This window comes from Hyperolius riggenbachi, chromosome 5, assembly GCF_040937935.1.
Source record: "Hyperolius riggenbachi isolate aHypRig1 chromosome 5, aHypRig1.pri, whole genome shotgun sequence".
Taxonomy (NCBI): Eukaryota; Metazoa; Chordata; class Amphibia; order Anura; family Hyperoliidae; genus Hyperolius; species Hyperolius riggenbachi.
The window spans coordinates 184790859-184813753 of record NC_090650.1 but is presented as its reverse complement, the minus strand read 5'-3'; the positions used below and the strand labels follow the sequence as shown (position 1 = coordinate 184813753).

Here is a 22895-nt window from a genome sequence, read left to right as displayed (position 1 = left end):
CATAGCGGTGAAGATCTCAGATTTATGGTGATAGATCATGTACCAAGGCCCCAGAGAGGGGGCGACCGCATACTGGCATTAAAGAAAAAAGAGGTTTTCTGGATAAATGAACTGAATACGCTTTTTCCCACAGGTCTTAATCGTGATTTTGACTTACACTTGTTTCTTTGATTACAGGTTGAACTGATATGATCGATTATTATGAAAGGGAAAGAAGGGATTGAATATGGACTCATCATTATGCAAGGGAAAGCTGCAGGATTGTGTGAATATCTACTGTTTATTTTCATTTCTTGATACCCATAGGGTTAATTTTGTGTTTCTGATTATGCTTAATTATGCTTGATTGATGTGATGTCACTTCCTGCTGTGTGCTTAAATACCTTGATGTTTCACTGTTTGAATTAGCTTGACAAAGGACAGGGATTGTCCGAAAGCTTGCTCTGTATATTTACTTATCTGCTCAATAAAAGAGCTTGGAGTGCTGCAAACCTCTTGTTTCCTTTGATATTCCTGTGGAGGAGGGGACCTCCACCGTTTGCTTGCACCCACTGACAGCTTGACTCGAGTGCTGCTGACCCCTGCATGATCATATTTATTAAGTAATGAGCTGATCGATGATAGACCTATACAGTGTTCTCCCCAGAATTTTTTTTACAGCCGGGTGGCATAAAAAAGTAGCCGGGTGGGGTTGGATTTCACTACTACTTTACTATGTACTAGCCAGCTTAAGCGCCATCTAGCAGTAGGATTCCGATGAAGTGAAGCCAGGCTCACTGTTAACCATTTGCAGTTTAGTTGGCTGCACTGGCACCCACACATACTGATATGTGCAGGGCTAGTTTGAGACACGGGGGTCCCGAGGCAAAGGTTACCCCCCCCCCCCCAAAAAACAAAAGCGGTCAATCAAACTAAGTGCTTATCTGTAACAGAGCATAAGCAAATAGCACTCCTGCCTTGAAGTGCAATACTCCCAGGTAGTTGCATTAATTACTGGTTAGCGGTATATCAAACACTGTACTCAGTTAAGCACTGTGTAAAATGCCAGTGCTATATACATTAATAATATTTATTTCCAAATGATGCAGGTGAACATAAATTAGAAGATTCTTGCTGGCCAGACAAAATAAAAAAATTTGCACCATGTGTGCTTGCATAATTAAGGTATAAATGGTGTACTGACAGGTCATACATCATTCCCAAGTGTTGTGCATATGTCTGTACCAGAATACATGAATGAAGTGCAGGCTACGTGTACATGGTGCATCATGTATGCAGCAGAGAGCCTCTGGCTTCTTACACTGTCTGCAACCCTAAACTGGCATGACAACAAAGCCCGTGTCCAGCTATGCAGCGGCCTGCTGGGAGTGAGGAAGTCGCACTTACCAAGTGGACAACTTCAGCCCAGGTGCAGTATCTTTTCTTCCCCATGTTGGCATCGCATGGTTGTTAAGTGGGGGATCCACGGGCACAGAAGGCAGTGGCTTGGCATCACGTGACTGGAAGAGGACTGCTCTGCCATTGTGTTGATATGTGCTGCCCTCCGCTTGCTTGCACAGTGCGGGTCTCCCTCTACATAGCCATCCCTAGTTCTGGCTGCGCTGCCCATCCGTATAATCAGACCTCCAGATCATCGGCAGCCCGCAGGGATATGAGAGGGGAACGATGTGCGGTGACCCGCCATAGACTTCAAATACAGAACGTGACAAGTGATGTCACTTCCTGTATTTGAAGTCTATGGCGCGTCACCGCACATCGTTCCCCCTCTCATCCTTGCGGGCTGCCGATGATCTGGATGTCTGATTATACGGATGGGCAGCGCAGCCGGAACTTGCAACCAGGGCTGTGGAGTCAGAGTTAGTGTTAACCTTATTTACTTATTTCCACAAAAACAATATATTGCACTTACATTTAAAAGGTACTTACAGCGCATATCACCGCCCACGATCCATACTCCTTCCATCGGTCAGACCTGAGAAAGGCGTGGTATACGCTGAAACCGGTAGTGATGTAGAGAGGCATTCAGCACGACGAGTCGACTTCCCCCTCATCTCCTGCTCTACTGCACGAACAACGCGGAATTAGCTGTAGCGATCCCAGGTCCTGGCCAGACCGAGGGAAGGTGAACGGATCGTGGGCGGCCTCTATGCGCTGTAACTACCCTTTAAATGTAAGTGCAATATATTGTTTTTGCGGAAATAAGTAAATAAGGTTAATGCACCATAGGAGCTCTCTGGTTTTCTTTTTGTTCAATTTAGTGCCTGGTACCACCCATTTGAAGAGCAGCACCTAGTGCATGTGACAAGAGGAATACCTCTCAAATATACAAAAATCTGTTGTCCTCCAGTAGCGCAGGATAAAAATCTTTTTCATCGGAGTCAGAGTTGGAGTCGGAGTCAGACAATTTTGGGTACCTGGAGTCGGAATTGGGGAAAAATGCATCGACTGACTGCTAATAAATGTAAGCTGTAATTAAAAGAGAAAATATGGTAAAATGTTCTATTTCTCGGATAAAAGTCATCATAAATAACTCCTGACTTTTTGCGGATTTTGCCTGCCAAGAACACATTGGCCTCAATTCTGGTACACTTACCGTCTGTTTTACCTCTTAAGTGATATTTTAGAGCATGTGGTAAAAGCAGTTTGCTATTCTGGTAGATTTTAGTCATAATTTACCTCATGCGGTGGCGTAGTGGTTAGCGCTCTGGCCTTGCAGCGCTGGGTCCCTGGTTCGAATCCCAGCCAGGGCACTATCTGCAAGGAGTTTGTATGTTCTCCCTGTGTCTGCGTGGGTTTCCTCCGGGCACTCCAGTTTCCTCCCACATCCCAAAAACATACAGATAAGTTGATTAGCTCCCCCCTAAATTGGCCCTAGACTACAACACATACACTACATGATATAGACAAGACATATGACAATGGTAGGGATTAGATTGTGAGCTCCTTGAGGGACAGTTAGTGACAAGACAATATATACTGTACAGCGCTGCGTAAGATGTTGGCGCTATATAAATACTAAATAATAATAATAATAATGCAGTAAATTGGGTCATAAAATGTGTGGTATTTTACCAAAAATTCTCATGGAAAATAGGGGGCATGTTAGCACATAATTTACTGATCAGTTTCAGGCCTTGTTCACATTATAAATTCGCCAGTACTATCGCAAGTGCTGACCGATTTATTGTGTGATTTTGAAAGCAGTTTTCGAATCGCTTTGAGAGTGATTTGTTAAGCGCTTTTGTGTAGCAATGTTTTTCCACTTCCTGACATCAGTTAGGAAGTGAACTCTTTGCCCCGGAAATGAATAAATACAATGTATTTATTCATTAAAAGCGCTCGGAAAATAGTTTTTCAAATCGCTTTTCTAAGTGCTTAGCGATTTTACCTTTTTCTACTAAATTGCAAACGCTCAGTAAATGGTGCAGGACCCGCATTTGCGATTGGATAGGAAGCTCATCACTCATGTGAGAACACTCAAAGAGAGCAACATTGCAGAAGCGCTTTTAAGGCTATTTTCAAAATTGCCAGCGCTTTAAAAAAAAAAAAAAAAACATTCTTAGTGTGAATATGCCCTAAGACCTGCCTGTATCTGGTGGTAAAGTCAGTTTGTGTGCGTTCAGAAGTTTTTAGTGGAGTTCCTGTTCAGTTCCCTTTCCAGTTTTAGTGGAATTCCTATTCATGCTGTGAAATAGAGAAGAATAATAGAAATAAAACTGAATTTCTTTATAGGGGATGCCTATAAATATACTTTCCATAGGTTGTTACATAATCAAATATGTCTCGGCTCCCCCCCCCCCCCCCCCTAAAATAAAAAATGATTTACCACATGCTAACTAACCTCTGAAATACCGCAAGTTTTACCGCCTGTTTGGAAATGTGGAAAACTCTTTTAGAATTGCAAAATAGCCAACAAAATACTGCATGAGTTGTTTTACTAACAAAAAGATATTTATCGCACATAGCTACCAGAATTGAGGCCATTATGTCTAGATCTGGCCGGCCAAGTCCCGAAGTCCCCACTCTCCGCCGCCTTCTGTCAGCTCACTGCTCCCTGCCTTCTGTCTCCCCAGCTGTTCCATGCCAAAGTCCCGTTCAGCTGCTCACTGCCCCCCTTGTATTCCCCAAGCACCCGGGGCTGCCTTTCATGCTATCGGCTGCACCTCTGCTGCCTTCCATCTGTTTCCATCTCTGTCTGCCTTCCATCTTCGGCTGCTAACTGAGCAGTTCACCACTGGCTCATTAAAGTGGACCTGAACTCTAGCAAAGGACAGAAGAAAAAAATTGAGAAATGCACCCAGTATGTATTTAGAGGGTTTAGCCTGTCTAATTCACCCTCATCTGTAACTAGGCACAAGTGTAATTTGATCTCTCAGGCATGTCAGCTGGCTCCACGGCAGAGCTACACAGGATGGTAACAATAGGTCTACTTCCATGAAAGCAGGAAGTAGAAAAACTGTAGATTTAGGGCTGGTGCACACCGAGCGGCTTTTTCAGCGTTTCTGCAGCCGCTTGCGGCTGCGGATCCGCTTGGTCAATGCATCTCAATGGGGGGGTGCACACCAGAGCAGGAGGCGTTTTGCAGAAACGAAAAATGCCGGGGTGAGGCATTTTTTGGATTGCGGGTGCGTTTCTGCCTCAATGTTAAGTATAGGAAAAACGCAAACCGCTCTGAAAAACGCCTGTTCAGAGCGGTTTTGCCGGCGTTTTTGTTACAGAAGCTGTTCAGTAACAGCTTTACTGTAACAATATATGAAATCTACTATACTGAAATCCGCTGCAGCAATTCGCAAAACGCTAGCAAAACGCCATAGAAAAATAAGAAAAAGCGTTTCAAAATCTGCTAGCATTTTGCGGATCTGCTAGCGGTTTTTGATGTGCACCAGGCCTTATTGTAGGATTTATATCCGCTGTAACAAAGAAATGTTTGTTATGCTGTTGTGTATCTTTCAGAGCAGAGAGGAAGTTCTGAGTGCCTTTCATGGTGCTGGAAAGGACGTGGGATGTTCTGGGATTTGTACACTTTGGACTTTGGCCAATTGACTTTGGCCATTTTTCCAACTGGCCGGCTAATGTCAGAAATCTTTCATGGACAGTAGAAAAGCAAATGTGTGTGGCACTTCCTATTGGTCTTACACATGAGCTTGGTAAATCACATAGGCATATACATTCAGTGACCATGCATCGCCATACGCTGCTAGGTTCAACAGTCACTTGGACGTGTGCTCTGCAACAAATGGAAAAAACAGATAGTACAATCCTGCTCATGAGAGAAAAAGGGAGCCAGGCGTGCACCTTCCGTGCCACAAATTTATTGACGTGATGTGACAGTCTATATTCATGTTAGCAACAAACACTCAAATACAGGTCAAATGCAATAGCAAAGTAACTCCAAACAAAGCTTACATGTCCGGTAGTGGCAGGGTCAATGGTGTAGGAGGTGGATGATAGGCACTAGGGTGGTGGAGCGACGGCCATTTTGCGTCGGTATGACGCTTGGTCACGCTGCGTACCACTGAAGATAGGAATAAAGTCTTCCAGCATATATTGGAGCAAAGCTCCGCCCCTTCCAGAAACCTCACTTCCTGTGGAGCTAAAACTTGTTGTCCTGAAGACGGGGACGCCGCTCTGTATGTACCAAGAGCGGAGAATCATGTACCATGGCAACTGAAAAAGCAAAGATGCCGCGCAACACCCGCCTATTGCTGGGAAGAATTCAATTAAAATGTGCAGTGACGGTATCCCCTCCACGCAGGGCGAAAAAAACAAAAAAAGCAGTGAAATTAGAGTGACGGTGCAAGCAAACAATATCCTTACTTAGAAGACTTCTTATTCCTCCAAATGCCTCACCAATCTTAAACATTAGGCATCTACAGTCCTAGCCAAAAGTTTTGAGACGATCCAAAATATTAGTTTTCACAAAGTTTGCTGCTAAACTGCTTTTAGATCTTTGTTTCAGTTGTTTATGTGATGTACTGAAATATAATTATAAGCACTTCATATGTTTCAAAGGCTTTTATTGACAATTACTGATTATAATTATGATTATTGATTTATGCAAAGAGTCAGTATTTGCAGTGTTGGCCCTTCTTTTTCAGGACCTCTGCAATTCAACTGGGCATGCTCTCAATCAACTTCTGGGCCAAACCCATTCTTTCATAATCACTTCTTTGAGTTTCTCAGAATTAGGTTTTTTTATTTGTTTGTCCACCCGCCTCTTGAGGAATGACCACAAGTTCTCAATGGAATTAAGATCTGGGGAGTTTCCAGGCCATGGACCCAAAATTTCAATGTTTTGGTCCCCAAGCCACTTAGTTATCTTGTTTGCCTTATGACACGGTGCTCCATTGTGCTGGAAAATGCATTGTTCTTCACCAAATGGTTGGAAGTTGCTGTTGGAGGGTGTTTTGGTACCATTCATGGCTGTGTTTTTTGGCAATATTGTGAGTGAGCCCACTCCCTTGGATGAGAAGCAACCCCATGCATGAATGGTCTCAGGATGCTTTACTGTTGGCATGATTCCGGACTGATGGTAGCGCTCACCTTTTCTTCTCCTGGCAAGCCTTTTTCCAGATGCCCCAAACAATCGGAAAGGGGCTTCATCTGAGAATATGACTTTGCCCCAGTCCTCAGCAGTCCATTCACCATACTATCTACAGAAGATCAATCTGTCCCTGATGTTTTTTTGGGAGAGAAGTGGCTTCTTTGCTGCCCTTCTTGACCATCTTCCAAAAGTCTTCACCTCACTGTGCGTGCAGATGCCCGCACACCTGCCTGCTGCCATTCCTGAGCAACCTCTGCACTGGTTGCACTCCGATCCCGCAGCTGAATCCTCTTTAGGAGACGATCCTGGTGCTTGCTGGACTTTCTTGGATGCCCTGAAGCCTTCCTAACAAGAATTGAACCTCTTTCCTTGAAATTCTTGATGATCCTATAAATTGTTGATTTAGGTGCAATCTTAGTAGCCACAATAGCCTTGCCTGTGAAGCCATTTTTGTGCAATGGAATGATGGCTGCATGCACTTCTTTGCTGGTCACCATGGTTAACAATAGAAGTTCAATGATTTCAAGCATCACCCTCCTTTTAACATATCAAGTCTGCCATTCTAACCCAATCAGCCTGAACTAATGATCTCCAGCCTTGTGCTCGTCAACATTCTCACCTGAGTTAACAAGACGATTACTGAAATGATCTCAGCAGGTCCTTTAATGACAGCAATGAAATGCAGTGGAAAGGTTTTTTTGGGATTTTGTTTTTAATGGCAAATGACTATGCAATTCACCTGAACACTCTTCATAACATTCTGGAGTATATGCAAATTGCTATTATAAAAACTTAAGCACCAACTTTTCTAATTTCCAATATTTTTGACAGTCTCAAAACTTTTGGCCAGGACTGTAGCTGTACAGCTAAGAGCCCACAATTTCCAAGGACCGTAATATCCCACACCTTACAGGGAACTGGTGGATCGTGCCGGTCCAGATAACCACCAATTGGGGATGTTTAAACAAAATATTTAACCTTCCTGGCGGTAACCCCGAACGGCCAATCAGCGTAATTTTTTTTTGCTGAACGCAGCTAGCACTTTGCTAGCTGCGTCAGCACACCGATCGCCACTGCGCCGATTCGCCGCTATCCGCGCCGCCGCAGAGCCCCCCCCTAGACCCCTGCGCTGCCTGGCCTATCAGCGCCAGACAGCGCTAAGGGGTGGATCGGGTCTCCCTTAGACGTCATGACGTCGGTGACGTCATCCCGCCCCGTCGCCATGGCGACGGGGGAAGCCCTCCAGGAAATCCCGTTCTTAGAACGGGATTTCCTGATCGCCTATCGCCGGAGGCGATCTGAGGGGCTGGGGGGATGCCACTGAGCCCTAGGCTCGCTACATGATTTAAAAAAAAAAAAAAAAAGCAAAAAAAACTGCAGCGCTGCCCCCTGGCGGTTTTTAATAGACCGCCAGGAGGGTTAATAAACATGTATTATATTATACATTATACATTTTTTTTTTTTTAACAATGTTTTATTGAATACATTATTTAAACAAAACAAACAGGTTATCAACGTGATCCAGGTACATAGTCAGGGTTATTATAGACACATTTGAAGGAATGGAACATGAAAAAGGAGACCATATGATCAACCATGTACCTGGGCGGCTGCTCGTTAACCTCCTTGGCGGTAATCCCGAGCTGAGCTCGGGGTATGCCGCCGGAGGTCGCCGCTCAGGCCCTGCTGGGCCGATTTTGATTCTGTAAAAAGCAGCACACGCAGCCGGCACTTTGCCAGCCGCGTGTGCTGCCCGATCGCCGCCGCTCCGCGGCGATTCGCCGCGTGCAGCGGCGAAAGAGGGTCCCCCCAGCCGCCCGAGCCCAGCGCAGCCGGAACAAACAGTTCCGGCCGGCGCTAGGGGCTGGATCGGGCGGCTCTGACGTCAGGACGTCGACTGACGTCCATGACGTCACTCCGCTCGTCGCCATGGCGACGAGGAAAGCGAAACAAGATAGGCCGCTCATTGCGGCCTATCTTGTTACTTTCGATTGCCGGAGGCGATCGAAAGTACGCTTCCGGAGCGCCCTCTAGTGGGCTTTCATGCAGCCAACTTTCAGTTGGCTGCATGAAATACTTTTTTTTTAATTTAAAAAAAACCCTCCCGCAGCCTCCCTGGCAAAATAATTAAACCGCCAGGGAGGTTAAGCAGGCCTGTTTGGTCTTTAAGGAACGGAACATTTATAGCATAAAACAATAACACCGTCTATTCCCATCCCTCCCCTCCCCCCACCCGCTTCCCTTGCTCTGCTCTTGGGGTTCTGCTATTGGAGTATTCAAAGGAGGTTGCGTATGACTGTTGGTATCAAGGAGAGACTATTCAAATGGGTAGTTCCAGGTGGCCCAGAGTGCTCGACAGTTGTTCTGTGCAGTACCAGGAGGAATATTTGAATGGTTCCACCAGATGATGTATTTCTGCTTGGGTAAAGATGATTTTTATGAACGACTTCCATTTGTTGAAAAATGTTTTGGCATTTTTTTCTTTGTGCAGCATTGTGTCAGTTTTGTCCATCAAGAAGAGGTCAGACATCTCATCTTTGACATCCTGGATTGTTGGAGGCGTGGGATAAATCCACCTGTTGAGGATGGCTTTTTTCGCGGCAGCCAAGGTTACAAAAAGGATGTCTGGGGTTTTGGGGGAGGGAATGGGAGATGGAGAAGGTTTGTCATATGCATGGAACAAGAATAATATGGGGTCAACAGTATGATTACCACAACCTAGTCTTGCCAGGAAGCGAGAGGCTTGCATCCAGAATTGTTTTATTTTGGGACAGAACCACATACAGTGTACCATGTCTGCGTTTGGTAGTGCGCATTTGGGGCATTCTGGTTTGTAGTTCGGGGGTGGTTGAGAGTAGTGAATGTTAAAAGCATATTTAGCATGGTACAAAAATGTAAGATGTGATTCTCTCCATGTCTCACTGATTATGATTCGCCTAAAGGTGGTTAGGCCTTCTAGGATTTTGGCTGTTAAATGAGGATGAGAAAAGTGTTTGGACCACTTTTGCATGTTCTGGTGGCCTAATTTTTGGGCTTTAAGGTTTTGAAGGCTTTTATGAAGATCTGATAAAGATAGTCTCTCGATTCCTGGTCGAAAGAAGTGATCGAATGGGGTAAGACTCATGATGGGTGCGGTATTAGTTAGATATTTTTGCACATAAGATTTAATTTGACCATACATCAGGAAGTCCTGTTTCGGTATGTCCCATAATCTGTTCAACTCAGTGAAGTTCCACCATCTGCGTTCTTTTAAATTGAATAGGTGACTTAGTTTGGTGATCCCCCGGGTCTCCCACCGTAAAAAGGCGTTATGTTGCATGCCTGGCGAAAAGTCAGGCGTACCCCATAGCGGTAGGTATTTGGATATCTTCCAGGGGAGCTGGAAGAGCTTCCTAATTTCCTTCCAGGTTATCATGGTATCTCTTATGATCACATTGTGTTTAAGTCTCAGAGGTAATTTAGACCAGGAGGAGTGTAGGATACCCGGAAGAGTCCAGGGTTCAGCCAGGGCACTTTCTATATCATAATTAAAGAACTCGGACGTGGAAGAGATCCAGTCTCTGACATGGCGGGTCATGCATGCTAGGTTATATAAGCGAAAATTGGGAATGTTAAGGCCCCCCAAGTCTTTCGGGAGTTGAAGCTTATTTAAACTGATACGAGCTCTTTTGTTTTTCCACAGAAATGTGGATATTTCTCTATTGAGTAAGAGTATGTCATTGTGTTTGATCAGGAAGGGAAGGGTTTGCATGGGGTATAATAGTTTGCCAAACGTGACCATTTTAATTAAGGCTGCTCGTCCTGAAACATTTAGTGGTAGGTTTTGCCATGAGTGTATCTGGGATATTAATTTAGGTATGAGACTGGAAATGTTTAGGTGGTAGAGGGATTGTGGGTCTCTATTTAGTGTTATGCCAAGGTAAGTTACGGGTCCCTTTGAGATATGTACTCCTAGCGAGTCTGGGGGAGGTGGGATTGATTTGGATGATAAATACATTAATTCACTTTTAGCTGTGTTTATTTTAAAGCCCGATTCGCGTCCTACTTCCTTTATTAATTGCAGAATTTTGGGGACTTGGGAGGTTGGGTCCGTCAGAAAGACAAGGATGTCATCAGCAAATAATGCCTGAGACATCCTGGCCTCCCCTATCTGAATCCCTGGGATTGTGTCATCTATTAATCGGGAGAGTGGCTCGAGGGCGATATTAAATAATAGGGGTGATAGGGGGCAGCCCTGCCTGGTGCCCCTCCCCAGTGGGAAGGCACCAGACAGGAAGCCCGGAGTATATATGCGGGCTTTAGGGTCAGAATACATGAGGTGGAACAAATTTAGAAATTCTCCTGAAAAACCCATTTTGTGTAGGGTCAGTTTGAGCCAGTCCCAGTTCACAGCGTCGAACGCTTTTTGGGCATCAAGAAGTAAGATTGCTGACTTCTGGTGGGTAATGGGGTAGGCTTTTACCTGTTCCATGGCTATTACTAGTTTACGGATGTTGGTAATTGCTGATCGGCCTTTAATGAAACCAACTTGGTTGGGGTGTATGAGTTTTGGCATGTATGTGGCTAGCCTATTTGCCATAAGTTTAGTTAATATTTTGAGGTCTTGGTTTATTAGTGAGATGGGGCGATACGATTCAGGGAGCGTGGGATCTTTTCCTTTTTTTGGGATTAGTTTGATATAAGTGTCATTGCCTGATGGGAGAAAACTGGATCCCGCTAATATGGCATTGTATATAGAGTTTAGTGTGGGTGAGATTTCATTTTTAAGTATTTAGTAGAACTCAGGGGATAGGCCATCAGGGCCGGGGGCTTTATTATTTGCTAGTACTTTAATGGTGGAAATTATTTCCTGATCAGTAATGGGTGCGTTGATGTCGGCTAATTCTTCTTGGGTGAGACATGGTAAGGGGACTTTATCAAGCCATTGTAAACTGCGTTGGGTGTCGCAGTTAGTAGATGGCGAGTAAAGTTTCGAAAAAAAATTGTTGAAAGATGGAGTTTACCTCTTTTGGGTGATGTTTGAGTTCCCCCAGTTCGTTCTGGAGGGGTGAAACAGCTGAGGGGGAGAAACCTCCTTTTGCCATTATAGCTAGAAGCCTTCCAGTCTTATTCCCATATTTGAAGTACTGTAGTTTTTTATAGGGTTGGGTATAAATTTGTCTTTGTTTAAGCCAGTAGTCAGTTTGAGTTTTGGCAGCTATCCATATTTGTCTGGTGTAAGGAGTAGGGGATTGCATGTATGCCTGATAAGCTGTTCTGGATAGTTGGACCTGGCGAGTATATTCTTTGTTTGTTTTTTTCTTTTTTGCGGCTACATATCCTATTATGCGTCCTCTCAGGACTGCTTTCCCTGTGTCCCATAGCAATTGAGGGTTATCTATGTGTCCCCTGTTATCATAATAGTATTCTTGCCACGAGGAGCGAAGGAGTAGATGAAACTCTTCATCTGCATATAGTAGAGTAGGGAAGCGCCAAAGAATGTCGGGACCTTTGGGAATTTGTTGTGTGAAGGAAGTTGTGACAGGGGCATGATCTGATATAAGTATATCAGAGATTGTGGCTTGGGAAAGTTTCTGGATCATAGATGGGCTAACTAGTATGTAGTCTATTCGGGAAAAAGAGGAGTGCGGAGAAGAGAAGAAAGTGAATTCTCTGTCATGCGGGTGTAAGTATTTCCAGGCATCATGGAGAGATAGGGCGGAGGTGAATTCGTTTAAAGGTGTGGGTGTGGAGTGTGATAAAGGTATTTTGGGTCCCGTCGCTTTTCGATCCTCTGCTATATGCATTACATCATTAAAATCTCCCCCGATTATCAGGTTTGAGTGAGAGAAGGGGATAAGGGTAGGGAGTATGGTGTGAAAGAATTTTTTCCTACCTTCATTAGGAGCATAAACATTGCATATAATTATTGTTTCCCCCGGTAGTGTGAGACGAGCAACCATGCATCTCCCCGACGTATCAGTATAGATTTGATCAATTGAGCATTGCAGGCGTTTGTTGATTAATATGAGTGTCAGGAACATGAAAGTAAGACAGATAATCTGCCATTTAGCACTTTGTGAGGAGAGGGAGTGAACAGAAACCGAAGAAAAACCTGAAAACTGCATATAGTTCTGGACATCACTTCTTCCCTGCATCCGCTAAGCATCATTAACTCCGAAGCCATTGGAAAGCGCTAACTGCAGCAGTTTGTAATAGTCCTATTATTAAAGCTGATGTTTCATTCAGTCTGGGCTGTTTTGGGGGGAGTCAGCCCGGGATTGAGTTTGGGCTGAAGAAGATCGATCAGGGGGTGAATATTGAGAAGACTTGGATTGTGATGGAGCTGGAGGGGGGTGCTTTGGGGATGAATAGTTTGCAAGCAGGTATTTGTCCGCTTCCCTGGGAGTTTTGAAGAGGTGGATCTGGCCATCTTCTTCAGTGAGCTTGAGGACAGCCGGGTATAGTAGGGCAAAGCGGATCTTGTTCTGGGCTAAAAAGGAGCAAGCTTTGGCAAATGCCTGCCGCTTTAAGGTGACTTCAAGGGAGTAGTCATTGAAGAGTCTGACTTGTGAGCCCATGAATTCCAGTGGGGCGTTTTTTGCTTTAAAAGCTTTAATCAGTTTTGCTTTGGCTCCATAGTCCAAGTAACGTGCCATGACGAGCCTAGGTGTTTTTCTTGTAGAGTTGGTGAGTGGAGGACCCACCCTGTGTGCACGTTCGACTTTAAAGTCTCCCGTGAGATCTAAGAGCTGTGGCAGGGTTTTCTCACAGAAGTCTAAGATGGCGTCCGGGCGGCAGGCTTCAGGGAGGCCTACAACACGTACGTTGTTGCGCCTCGACCTGTTTTCTAAGTCTTCCATTCTGTTGTGGAACCCGGCATTTTCTTTAGTAAGTACCTCAATCTTGCGGTATGCTTTATCTAGATCTGTTTCGCTTTGTGAAATACGCTGTTCAGCATCTTCTAATCTGGCAGCGTGCAAGTGTAGTTCTTGTTTGATGCTAGATAGTGTTTTAGATATGACTGCTTCTACTGTGGCCTGCAGCTCAGGCGCCAGCAGTTTCATAACTTCTTTGGCCATGGATTTGTAGTTTATGCGGGGGGGTGCTCTCTTACCGCTTTCGGACGAAGCTTCTGAAGGAGCATCTGATTCTTCCCCCCAGTCTGGTTGTGATAGTTCTTGCTCGGCTCGGATATCCCGCTTTCTGGAGCTTGCTGCCATCTTGCCGCTGAGATGTGGGTCGGCTGGTGTCCGTCCTTTAGCGGAGGAGCGCATTAGGTAGCGGTCCATGAGAGGTCGCTCTGGTCTTGGCAGCCGTGTGATCCGCCCGGTGTGGTGGAAATCGGGCGTTTTGGAGAGGTTTGCCTGCTACAGGTCGCGTGGCTTAGCGGAGCTCCGCTTTCTGCTTCTTCACATGCAGGCGCCGGAACCGGAAGTCTACATTATACATTTTAAAAATATTAAACGATTAAACAACTCCCAACAACAAACAACTGAGAGTCTGGACCAATCAAGCTAGCTTGGCGTGAGCCATCACAACCTGTTTAACAGACAATATCTCCAGTGTAACTCAACCTCGGCACAGACAAGGACACATCACAATGCAGATGGCATTAATTGGTCATCCAGAGGGTTATTTGGTCCACCATACATAATTCAGTTTTATCGTTAAGGCCTAAAGGGCCCATTGCTTCAGTTTTTAATATCAATATCGTTTCTCTTCTCAACAAGAGTCTTTCTCTGTCTCCTCCCCTGGAGGGACCTCTTGCTTCTCCAATGCTGCAAATCTAATACTCCAACCATTTCCATTGTGTGAGTCTTATATGAGTTATGAACCGGGTACAACCCTTGCCTGATTTTAAAGAACTTATATGTTCCCCTATTCCTACTTTCATTGGACTAGTTTTTTCGTCAGACAAACTTTGTGGTTCGTGTTATGCTTTGTCCATGCGACCGATTTTATGTCAGACAAGTAAAAAAAAACATTTGTACATAGCAAGGAAATGAACAGCGCTACTTAAAAACAGGCAAGTGCCTACCTGCAAAAGAGTGCAAGCCCCACTTGTGGGATATAATACACACCGAGCATACACATGACCTGTCTACCACTGGAGGATGTTGGTTTCCTGTAACAGCTTGCATGCAACCTATTAAGTACTCGTCCCTCCCACTGTGGGAGTGGGAGGGACGAGTACTTAATAGGTTGCATGCAAGCTGTTACAGGAAACCAACATCCTCCAGTGGTAGACAGGTCATGTGTATGCTCGGTGTGTATTATATCCCACAAGTGGGGCTTGCACTCTTTTGCAGGTAGGCACTTGCCTGTTTTTAAGTAGCGCTGTTCATTTCCTTGCTATGTACTAATTTAATTTGTTTTTGGTCAGCTGCTCCCACTTAACAGCCATGCTTTTGGTGTATATGCAGAGCTTCTGTTTGGGTTCAAGGTGCGTTTGTAGTTCCTGGGGTGGCTCAGCGCATCTCTGATGGAGGCCATTCCGAGGCGGCCTGGTGTTGCGCTGATCCACCTTTTGCGCCAAAAAAAAAAAACATTTGTTTGTAACGTTTCTTTACCCAGTCTTACACATTTCCTGGTCCATAAGTTCCTGCATAAATTACAGTGCTCACATCTAACATTGCCCGTTGGTAGTGATTCACTTAGCCAATCTTTAGCTTCAGGAGTGACAAACTAACTACTGGTTAGTAGGTTACCCAATGTGGGGGCTCGCCTAAAAGCTACTCGAGGAGGTTCCTTTAAAACGGAAACCAATTCTGGGTCCATGGAAATCATGGACCAATTAGAATACACAGCTTTTCTAATCCGATCTACCATTGGGGAAAAATCAAAAGTGAATGTAGTTCTTTCACAATCATTCTCATATTTCATCTTAGGGGTGAATAAAGCATTTCTCTTATTTCTCAATGTCAGAAATCGCCAGCATTTTGGACTTTAGCCGACAGCAAATCGGCCAGTTCTAGAAATAGCCGGCCAATTCCCATTTTGGGCGATTTCTGGTTTTTGCCATAACATATACAATAGGAGCAGTTCTTAGTCCACAAAGATGATCTAAATCAAACAGAAAACAAGTTATTTGTGCTGCTGAGATAATGCAGTCACCAAATGTAGACATATCTGATTGTGACTGCATAGCTGATGTGTACACAAGAATCTTTTATATATAAGAACACCTCTGCTGTAAAAATAAGGTCGCATTCAGTGCCACGTTGCAGAGCTGCGTTATAAAGCCTTATAACGCAGCTTACCGCACTGCAATGCTAATCTTATGGGGCGTTCACAGTCGCGTTAAATTTGATAAGTTATAACTCATGTTGATTTTGACTTTTCTCTTTGCCATTTGCTAATGTTGTTATCACTAGCAAAACTCAATAAAAATTATTGTATAATAAAAAAAAAAGTTGCGTTTAAAAATGTTGCGTTGTGGTAACTCACTGCTTGCAGTGCGTTACCTCTCAACACAGACACGTTGCGACTTTAACGTAGCATTATAAAGCAATGTCCCACTGTAAATGCGAGCTAAAGCCTGATGTGTCACTAGTAGGGACGGTCAATGAGATGCAAATAATTCTGCTGTCAGGCTTGTCTGGCTACTTGCTATAGGTCAGACTGTATGCTCATATGACCTATAACCCAGCCCTAACACCTGCGTACACTTCTGCCTAACAACAAAACTACACAACCCTGCAGGTAGATGTAGCATACAACCTGGCATATAGCATTCAACAAACACGGCAAGATAATGCAGACACAGTATACTCAAATAGTCACCTGAGGCCTATGGGCTGAGGCAATACAGACGAAAGTAGAATCACAATACAGATGCGTGGTCAAACAGGCCGAGATCAGGGCAGGCAGCGTTCATGCAAGGTCCTTTAACAATCCGAGGTTTGGCAACAGGGAATACAGAAGATGCAAAGTCAGATACAAGCCGGGTCGATAACAGAAGATCAGAAGAAGCGTAGTCAGGTATAATCTGGGTCGGCAACAAGGTATCAGATCTGCAAGAAGCTTGGTCAAGAGACAGAATCTGCAGCAAGACAAGGCACTTGGTGTGAGTGCAATCTCAGCTACAAGCCCAGCATAGGCTATCACGGGCGAAGACTGAGGGCATTCACCTTTCTTTTATATTAGAACTAACCAATCAAAAGTAACGGAATCCAAAACAACCAATCAGTCTGCGGCGTGTCAGCAAAGCAGCTGACACGCCGGTACACATGCTGCTATTGTTTACAGCGGCGGAGAGCATACTGAGGACGCGTCCGCTGCTTGGCCAATAAGGAAGGCGTGCCATGCGCTCCACTGACATCAGAGCTTCGCCAAGACCCAGAGGCTTGCGCCTCAGCGTGGATCTCGGCGTTCCGCCGCCACATGCGGCGAGGTCTTACATCTGCATTGAAGCAGGTTTGTACAAATTTTGTATGCAAATGTATGCAATCCCTTTGCTCAGGAAAACATTTCATTTGATATGTTGTTAAATCTGGTGTTGGTAACTACAAATTAAGTTACACAGTAGAAGTAGTAGTATACTGTACATGTGCACTCCCCACAGAGCTGTTGTGAATCCACTGGAACCTGTGTTTGTGTCAAACTTTAAACACATGGATCTTTCATCAATGATGACACTTTTGCTTATTGTTACCTTATTTGAGCCTGGTTGTAGAATTATGTAGCCTTTCTGAGATTCACTGTAGCCAACGAAAACACCTTCTTCAGCATACTCATCCCACGTTATGCCTTTTACTTTTGGAACATAAGCTTTACTTCCAAAGATTCTGTGGTGTCTCGAATATGACTTTTTGTTTTGTTCCACAATTCATATGCTGTCTTCTCTATTGCCTTGCTTGGTAGACAATTTTGAAGATAACATGCTGTCATGATATCTTCTCCCCAATAGGTGGTTGCTTTATCTGCATCGAGTCTGATTACTTCTACAACTCTATTTTGTTCTCGATTGTATGGTACTGTAGTATGGAACATTGTTACATGTTTCTTGAGAATAGCTTGTGTGGTGCCACCGGTATACTCGGTGCCATTGTCTGTATGCAGTGCTTTGGGCATTCTGCCAAATTAGTTGCTTACTTGAACTAGATCCTGCTGTAATTTCTCTGGAATTTCATCTTTGTTATGCAACATGCACACTGTGGTATATCTGGAGTAATCATTGTTTTCCTTTCCTGCAGTTAAGGTCTTCATTGAACTCATTGGTTCAATGAAGTGCATATTCAGTTTCTGAAGTGACCTCTTTGTCTTGCTTTACATTTTTTTTTTTTTTTGCTGTTGTTTAGCTTGTTTTTGCATTCTAGCTTTCCAAATTCTTCAATTCGCTTTTAAAGAGACTCTGAAGCGAGATAATATCCATGCTTTTAACTTTTATGTTAAGCACTATAGCTAGTGCTAAAATGCTGCATCCTCGCGGCAAAACGAGGGGTTTATACCCCCCAAATCCCCTGGGCTACATGCGTGGAAAGCTTCCTGATTGAGGCAGAGCTTAGGGCTGTAGCTCTGCCTCTCGTCACATCAATCCCCGCTGATCGCCGCCTCTCCCCACCCCTCTCAATTTTCCTTCACTAAGAGGGGCTGGAGAGAGGCGGAGATCCGCGGTGGATTGACGCGGATGGAGGGACAGCTGCAACTTAAAGCTCTTCCTCCCTGGGCAGCAAAATCCACGACCAAGAAAGTCGTGGATTTTTGCCCTGTAATTAGGGGGTATAAACCCCTCGTTTTGCTGCAGGGATGCAACGTTTTAGCACTAGCTATCGTGCTTAGCATAAATAAAAGTGAAAAGCATGGATTTTGACTCGCTTCAGAGTCTCTTTAAGTCCTGGATTCCAAATAAATCTGCACGATACGGTCAATATCCAGGACCTTTACTTCCAAGTCCGTACCAGAAACTAGCAAACATATAATCTGATCATCACACTAGGGAAGCAAGATTTTGGGATACCTTGATCTATTGAAGGAGATAATTTGTGAGGTTGAACTTGATGAACACATGTCTTTTTTGACCTGGATACCTATATGTATGGACTAACACATTACAACTTACAGTAATGTGTTATAGGATTAACAAGAGCTTACAGAATGCCCCAAAGCAGCTACTTAATAAGTGTGTGGGTGGAAGTTATTTTACCCTCAAGAGGCTAGAGATTGGGGGTTTAAACACAGCTTTACATCTAAACTACCTAATGAGATTGCAGAATGGCTCTGGAGGTTTCAGATTGTGCCCAGCTAACCCAGCACACCAAGAGCAAAGAGAGACAAATTATTAGGTTCAGCATCTTATTAGTACAATGACAGAAACAAGATAGAGAGATCCTGAAATCCATGGAAAATGCTAAAATGTATACACAGGTTTTGGGAGTAATCGCTCCCTTGTCAGTAACAGCTGACAACCATGCAAGGTAGCTTTCTCAGTGATTGGCTGTGAAGCATATCAAGATGGTTTAAGGTGAAATATTAGATAAATGTGTATGGACTGGTTCATGTTAGGGTTTGCGATGATGGCACCTGTATTGCTGTCATTGAAGCACTGACCCTGTTTAATTAAACTAAATGGAATAGCACTGCATTGCATGTATAAATGTTTCTAAGCAAGTATAAATGCTTCTTGCTTTCCTGCAAGAAGGAGGGCAGCAAAGACAAGGCAGGGGCCAAGAAAAAGCCATCTACTGCGGCCAAACCTAAGAAGTCGGCTGCTGCTGCCAAGAAGGTCGGCCAAGTCCCCAAATAAGTCTAAGAAAGCCCCCAGGGCTGCCAAGAGGAGCCCCAAAAAGGCGACCAAGAAACCCAAGAAAGCCGCAAAGAGCCCGGCTAAGAAACCAGTCAAGCCTAAAACTGATAAGAGTCCGGCAAAAAAGGCAGCCAAGACTAAAGTCGCTAAGAGCCCGGCAAAGAAAGCAGCCAAGCCTAAGAAGGCAGCTCCTAAGAAGAAATAAATATAAGTTTGACCTTCCATCCTTCGTATCAATTTTGTGGCTAGTCTCTGCTCCTGCCCTAAAACTGCAATATCTTTTCTGTAATTTGGTGCCACATTCCAGATGTGGCCTTACTAGAGAGTTAAATGGGGCAATATTATGCTTGCATCTCAAATTTTTATTTCCCTATAAATGCATCCCAAAATTTTGTGATGGTAGAGTGTTGCCCTTTAATTGAAATCTACAGTATGCCTTGGCAAGGATAACAAGTCCCAAGTACAACATATAATTCTAATTCCAAAAGAAACTTTATTTATATTAATTTAATTCTACCATGGTCTGGTGCAGTCTTTTGACCTATTGTTTTTTTTTTTTTTTTTTTTTAATTATTAGGTGCGTTAATGCAGCTAATTTAATACATGATATATTGAGAGTATCTGATAATTACTTAGGAAAGTGGACATATGTGTAGAGCAAGTAAAATTAGGTTATATGCCAGTGTGTTGCTAAAAGCTCACTATTTTACCAATGTAACTTGAACCAATATGTGTGTGGGTTTTTTGTTTGGTTTTTTTACACATCTTTTTCTATATTGCAGCTTATGTTTCCTAGGAAATCGAGTTTTAGCAGCACGAAATGTTAATGTTTGTACCAAAAATCTCACAAATGATACAATCAATGAGCTCCTCAGGGCTAAATTTTGTGCACCTGGAAATCTAAGTCAGACCTGTGACAGTTATTTTTTGTCAAACGATATTACTGAAATTCAAGGAATTCCTGGAGTTGCAAGTGGTGTTATACTTGGTGAGTCCAGTTTTTATGTATTTCAATTTTTTTTTTCATATTTAAGCTTTATTCAGATAAATAATTATTACAAAGGATTACAGATAAAATAAGGCACATGTAGAGAGACCATCAGAATAAAGCATCATGTGTAAAAGATGTATAAATGTGCAACAATACTTGCCAGTGAATGACAAAAGATATATCAAAACTATCAATCTATCATTCACAACAGAATGATAGATTTGAGGAATACTTGTAAAGTCAACCTATAGGAAGTCAAACTATATCTATCCGACTCCCATTGAAGCTTATAGACTTTGCCAGGTTTTCCATTTTCTTATACCGTTTTAAAAACGGGCTCTAGGTCTATCTCACCGCCGATGCATGCCAGCACGCGCCCCCGCGCACATGCCTGCCATGCGCACCCGCCACCCCCCTGGCACCGTCCTCCTGTCCCAACAGCTACACATGCGCAGTAGCCAAAACACATGGGACACGGACAAGAGGGTGACTCAGAGACAGGTAGGGTTTTATTATATAGGATGGGAGTCGGATATGCAAAAAGTAATGACAGCAAAAGTGAGCACGTAGTTTTTGCAAAAAAAGAAAAAAACACAGATGAATAAGTCTTTCCAGTGACCTCAAACAGATGATAGACAACTTATTTATTCATCTTCCTTTCATTATATTACATATTCTTCACCCAGTGTTTGCAGTAATGTTATAGAATAGAGCTAGCTGCAATTGGGTCCTGTGGGCGTGGTTTGCAGGGGATCTTCTCATAAATGATGGAGCTCCACTCCGCCATCAGTCTCCCAGCGGCAATCGCCGTTCGGAGACTGTTAGACCGTGAAACCGCCATCTACGGCAGCGCTGTACTGGGGACAGCTGTGTGACATGTCTGTCCCCCTGGCAGGCTCGGGGGTGATCAGCTGTCGTAGGCTGAAGTCTATGACAGCCGATCACAGTGATTGGCTGGCGGGGGAGGGAGGTCTGGGGATAAAAATATAAATACAATAAGCATATCTATTTAAAAAATAGTCAAATATTTGTAAAAAAAAACAAACAAACACTGCATCACCAATCAGAGCCCACCAAGAGAGAGTTCTGTTGGTGGGCAGAAAAGGGGAATCACTTTGTGCTGAGGTGTACGGCCCTGCAGCAAGGCCTTAAAGCTGCAGTGGCCCTTTTTGTGATAAATGGCATGGTCTTTAGGGGGGTTTAAGCTTGTGGTCCTTAAGTGGTTAAGGCACATAGGCAATTAATGGAAAGACAGCTTAAGAGGTGGTGAATGTCTCCTTCCTATTATAAAGCCAAAGTAATCATGCATGGAATCTAGGAGCCATGTCCCACCAGCTGAAAACTTGCATACTCCAAGATTTAAAAAAAATATGGCCAAAGGACTGTTTGGAGAGGGTTGTGCACATCCTTGAGCTGTTTATAGAGGAAGAGAAGGCCCAATTGGATTAATTTTCTTAATTTGTGGAGGAGAGTGCTTGCGTTTTAGATGGGACATAAAGAATATTTAAAGGGACTCCGAGCAGTAACTACAATCAAAATCTGAACTTACCTGGGGCTTTCTCCAGCCCACCGTAGGACGGGAGGTCCCTCGGCGTCCTTCTGGCTCTTCTCCCAGGCCCTGCTCAGAAATGGCTCCCAGCGACACTGGGCCTGAGTGTCGGGCTCCTTCTTCCGCAAAGATGACGTCAGTCATCACCATGCCGGCCGCCTCGCGTCATCACGGCGTCCGGCGTGACAGTACGGCGCATGCGCTATTAAACCGCACATGCGCAGTACTGTCATGCCGGCCACCGTGATGACGCGAGGCGGCCGGCGTGGTGACGACTGACGTCATCTTTGCGGAAGAAGGAGCCTGACACTCTGGCTCAGAGCCGCCAGGAGCCATTTCTAAGCAGGGCCTGGGAGAAGAACCAGAAGGACGCTGAGGGACATCCCGACCTATGGTGGGCTGGAGAAAGCCCCAGGTAAGTTCAGATTTTGATTGTAGTTACTGCTCGGAATCCCTTTAAGTTTTGATAAACTCAATAACAATCTTAAAGTGTTTATTGAAAGAAAACAATACACCATTAAAGCGGTTTAAAACCCTGACATATTAATCAATAAAAACATGTTTTCCTACTTTTTATATGCCATACGGTTATCATATTTGGATTTGTGCATAAGTATTATTCATTTAGATATAGGTTCCCAAAAGTACAATTTTTTTGCTTTGTGAGCTGACTTTGCATTTTATTAATAACTGGTTTTATTCATTGCTGTATTGCAGGCAGACATGCTTTCAGCGTCTGTCTCCAGCTTCTTCTCCACAGTCAGAGAATGTGTCACATTCCTCACTTGATACATTTAAGTAAACACAAGATAACATAATCTACAACTTCGGATGCGCCCACATTTCATTACACAGAACTTTCAAGCTCTGTGTGTAACCCTTTGAATGTTGGTCTAGTAAAAAAAAATGCAGGTTGCATTTAATATGCTGTAAATAAAGTTTTAGAGCAAAGATGAAATGCTGGGTTATATTCCGCTTTAAGAAAAGAAAACAGGCTAAATTTCAAAAAGACCTTTAGGAATGGGATGAGGAAACTGTGTTTGATCCATCCCTGAGACCCAGTTCAAGGTCAAGAAAGGGTAGA

At 43.9% G+C, this 22895-nt stretch overlaps 1 protein-coding gene across 5 annotated transcripts in view; it reads left to right on the top strand.

Annotated features, from left to right (window-relative positions):
- SLC12A7 (solute carrier family 12 member 7) overlaps positions 1-22895 on the top strand; it is a 715067-nt gene that overhangs the window by 335014 nt on the left and 357158 nt on the right. For all 5 annotated transcript variants that reach the window (XM_068236473.1, XM_068236472.1, XM_068236469.1 and 2 more), the window contains one exon: positions 20054-20259. In XM_068236473.1, coding sequence (XP_068092574.1) covers positions 20054-20259 — 206 coding nt within the window. The remainder of the gene's footprint in view (positions 1-20053; positions 20260-22895) is intronic.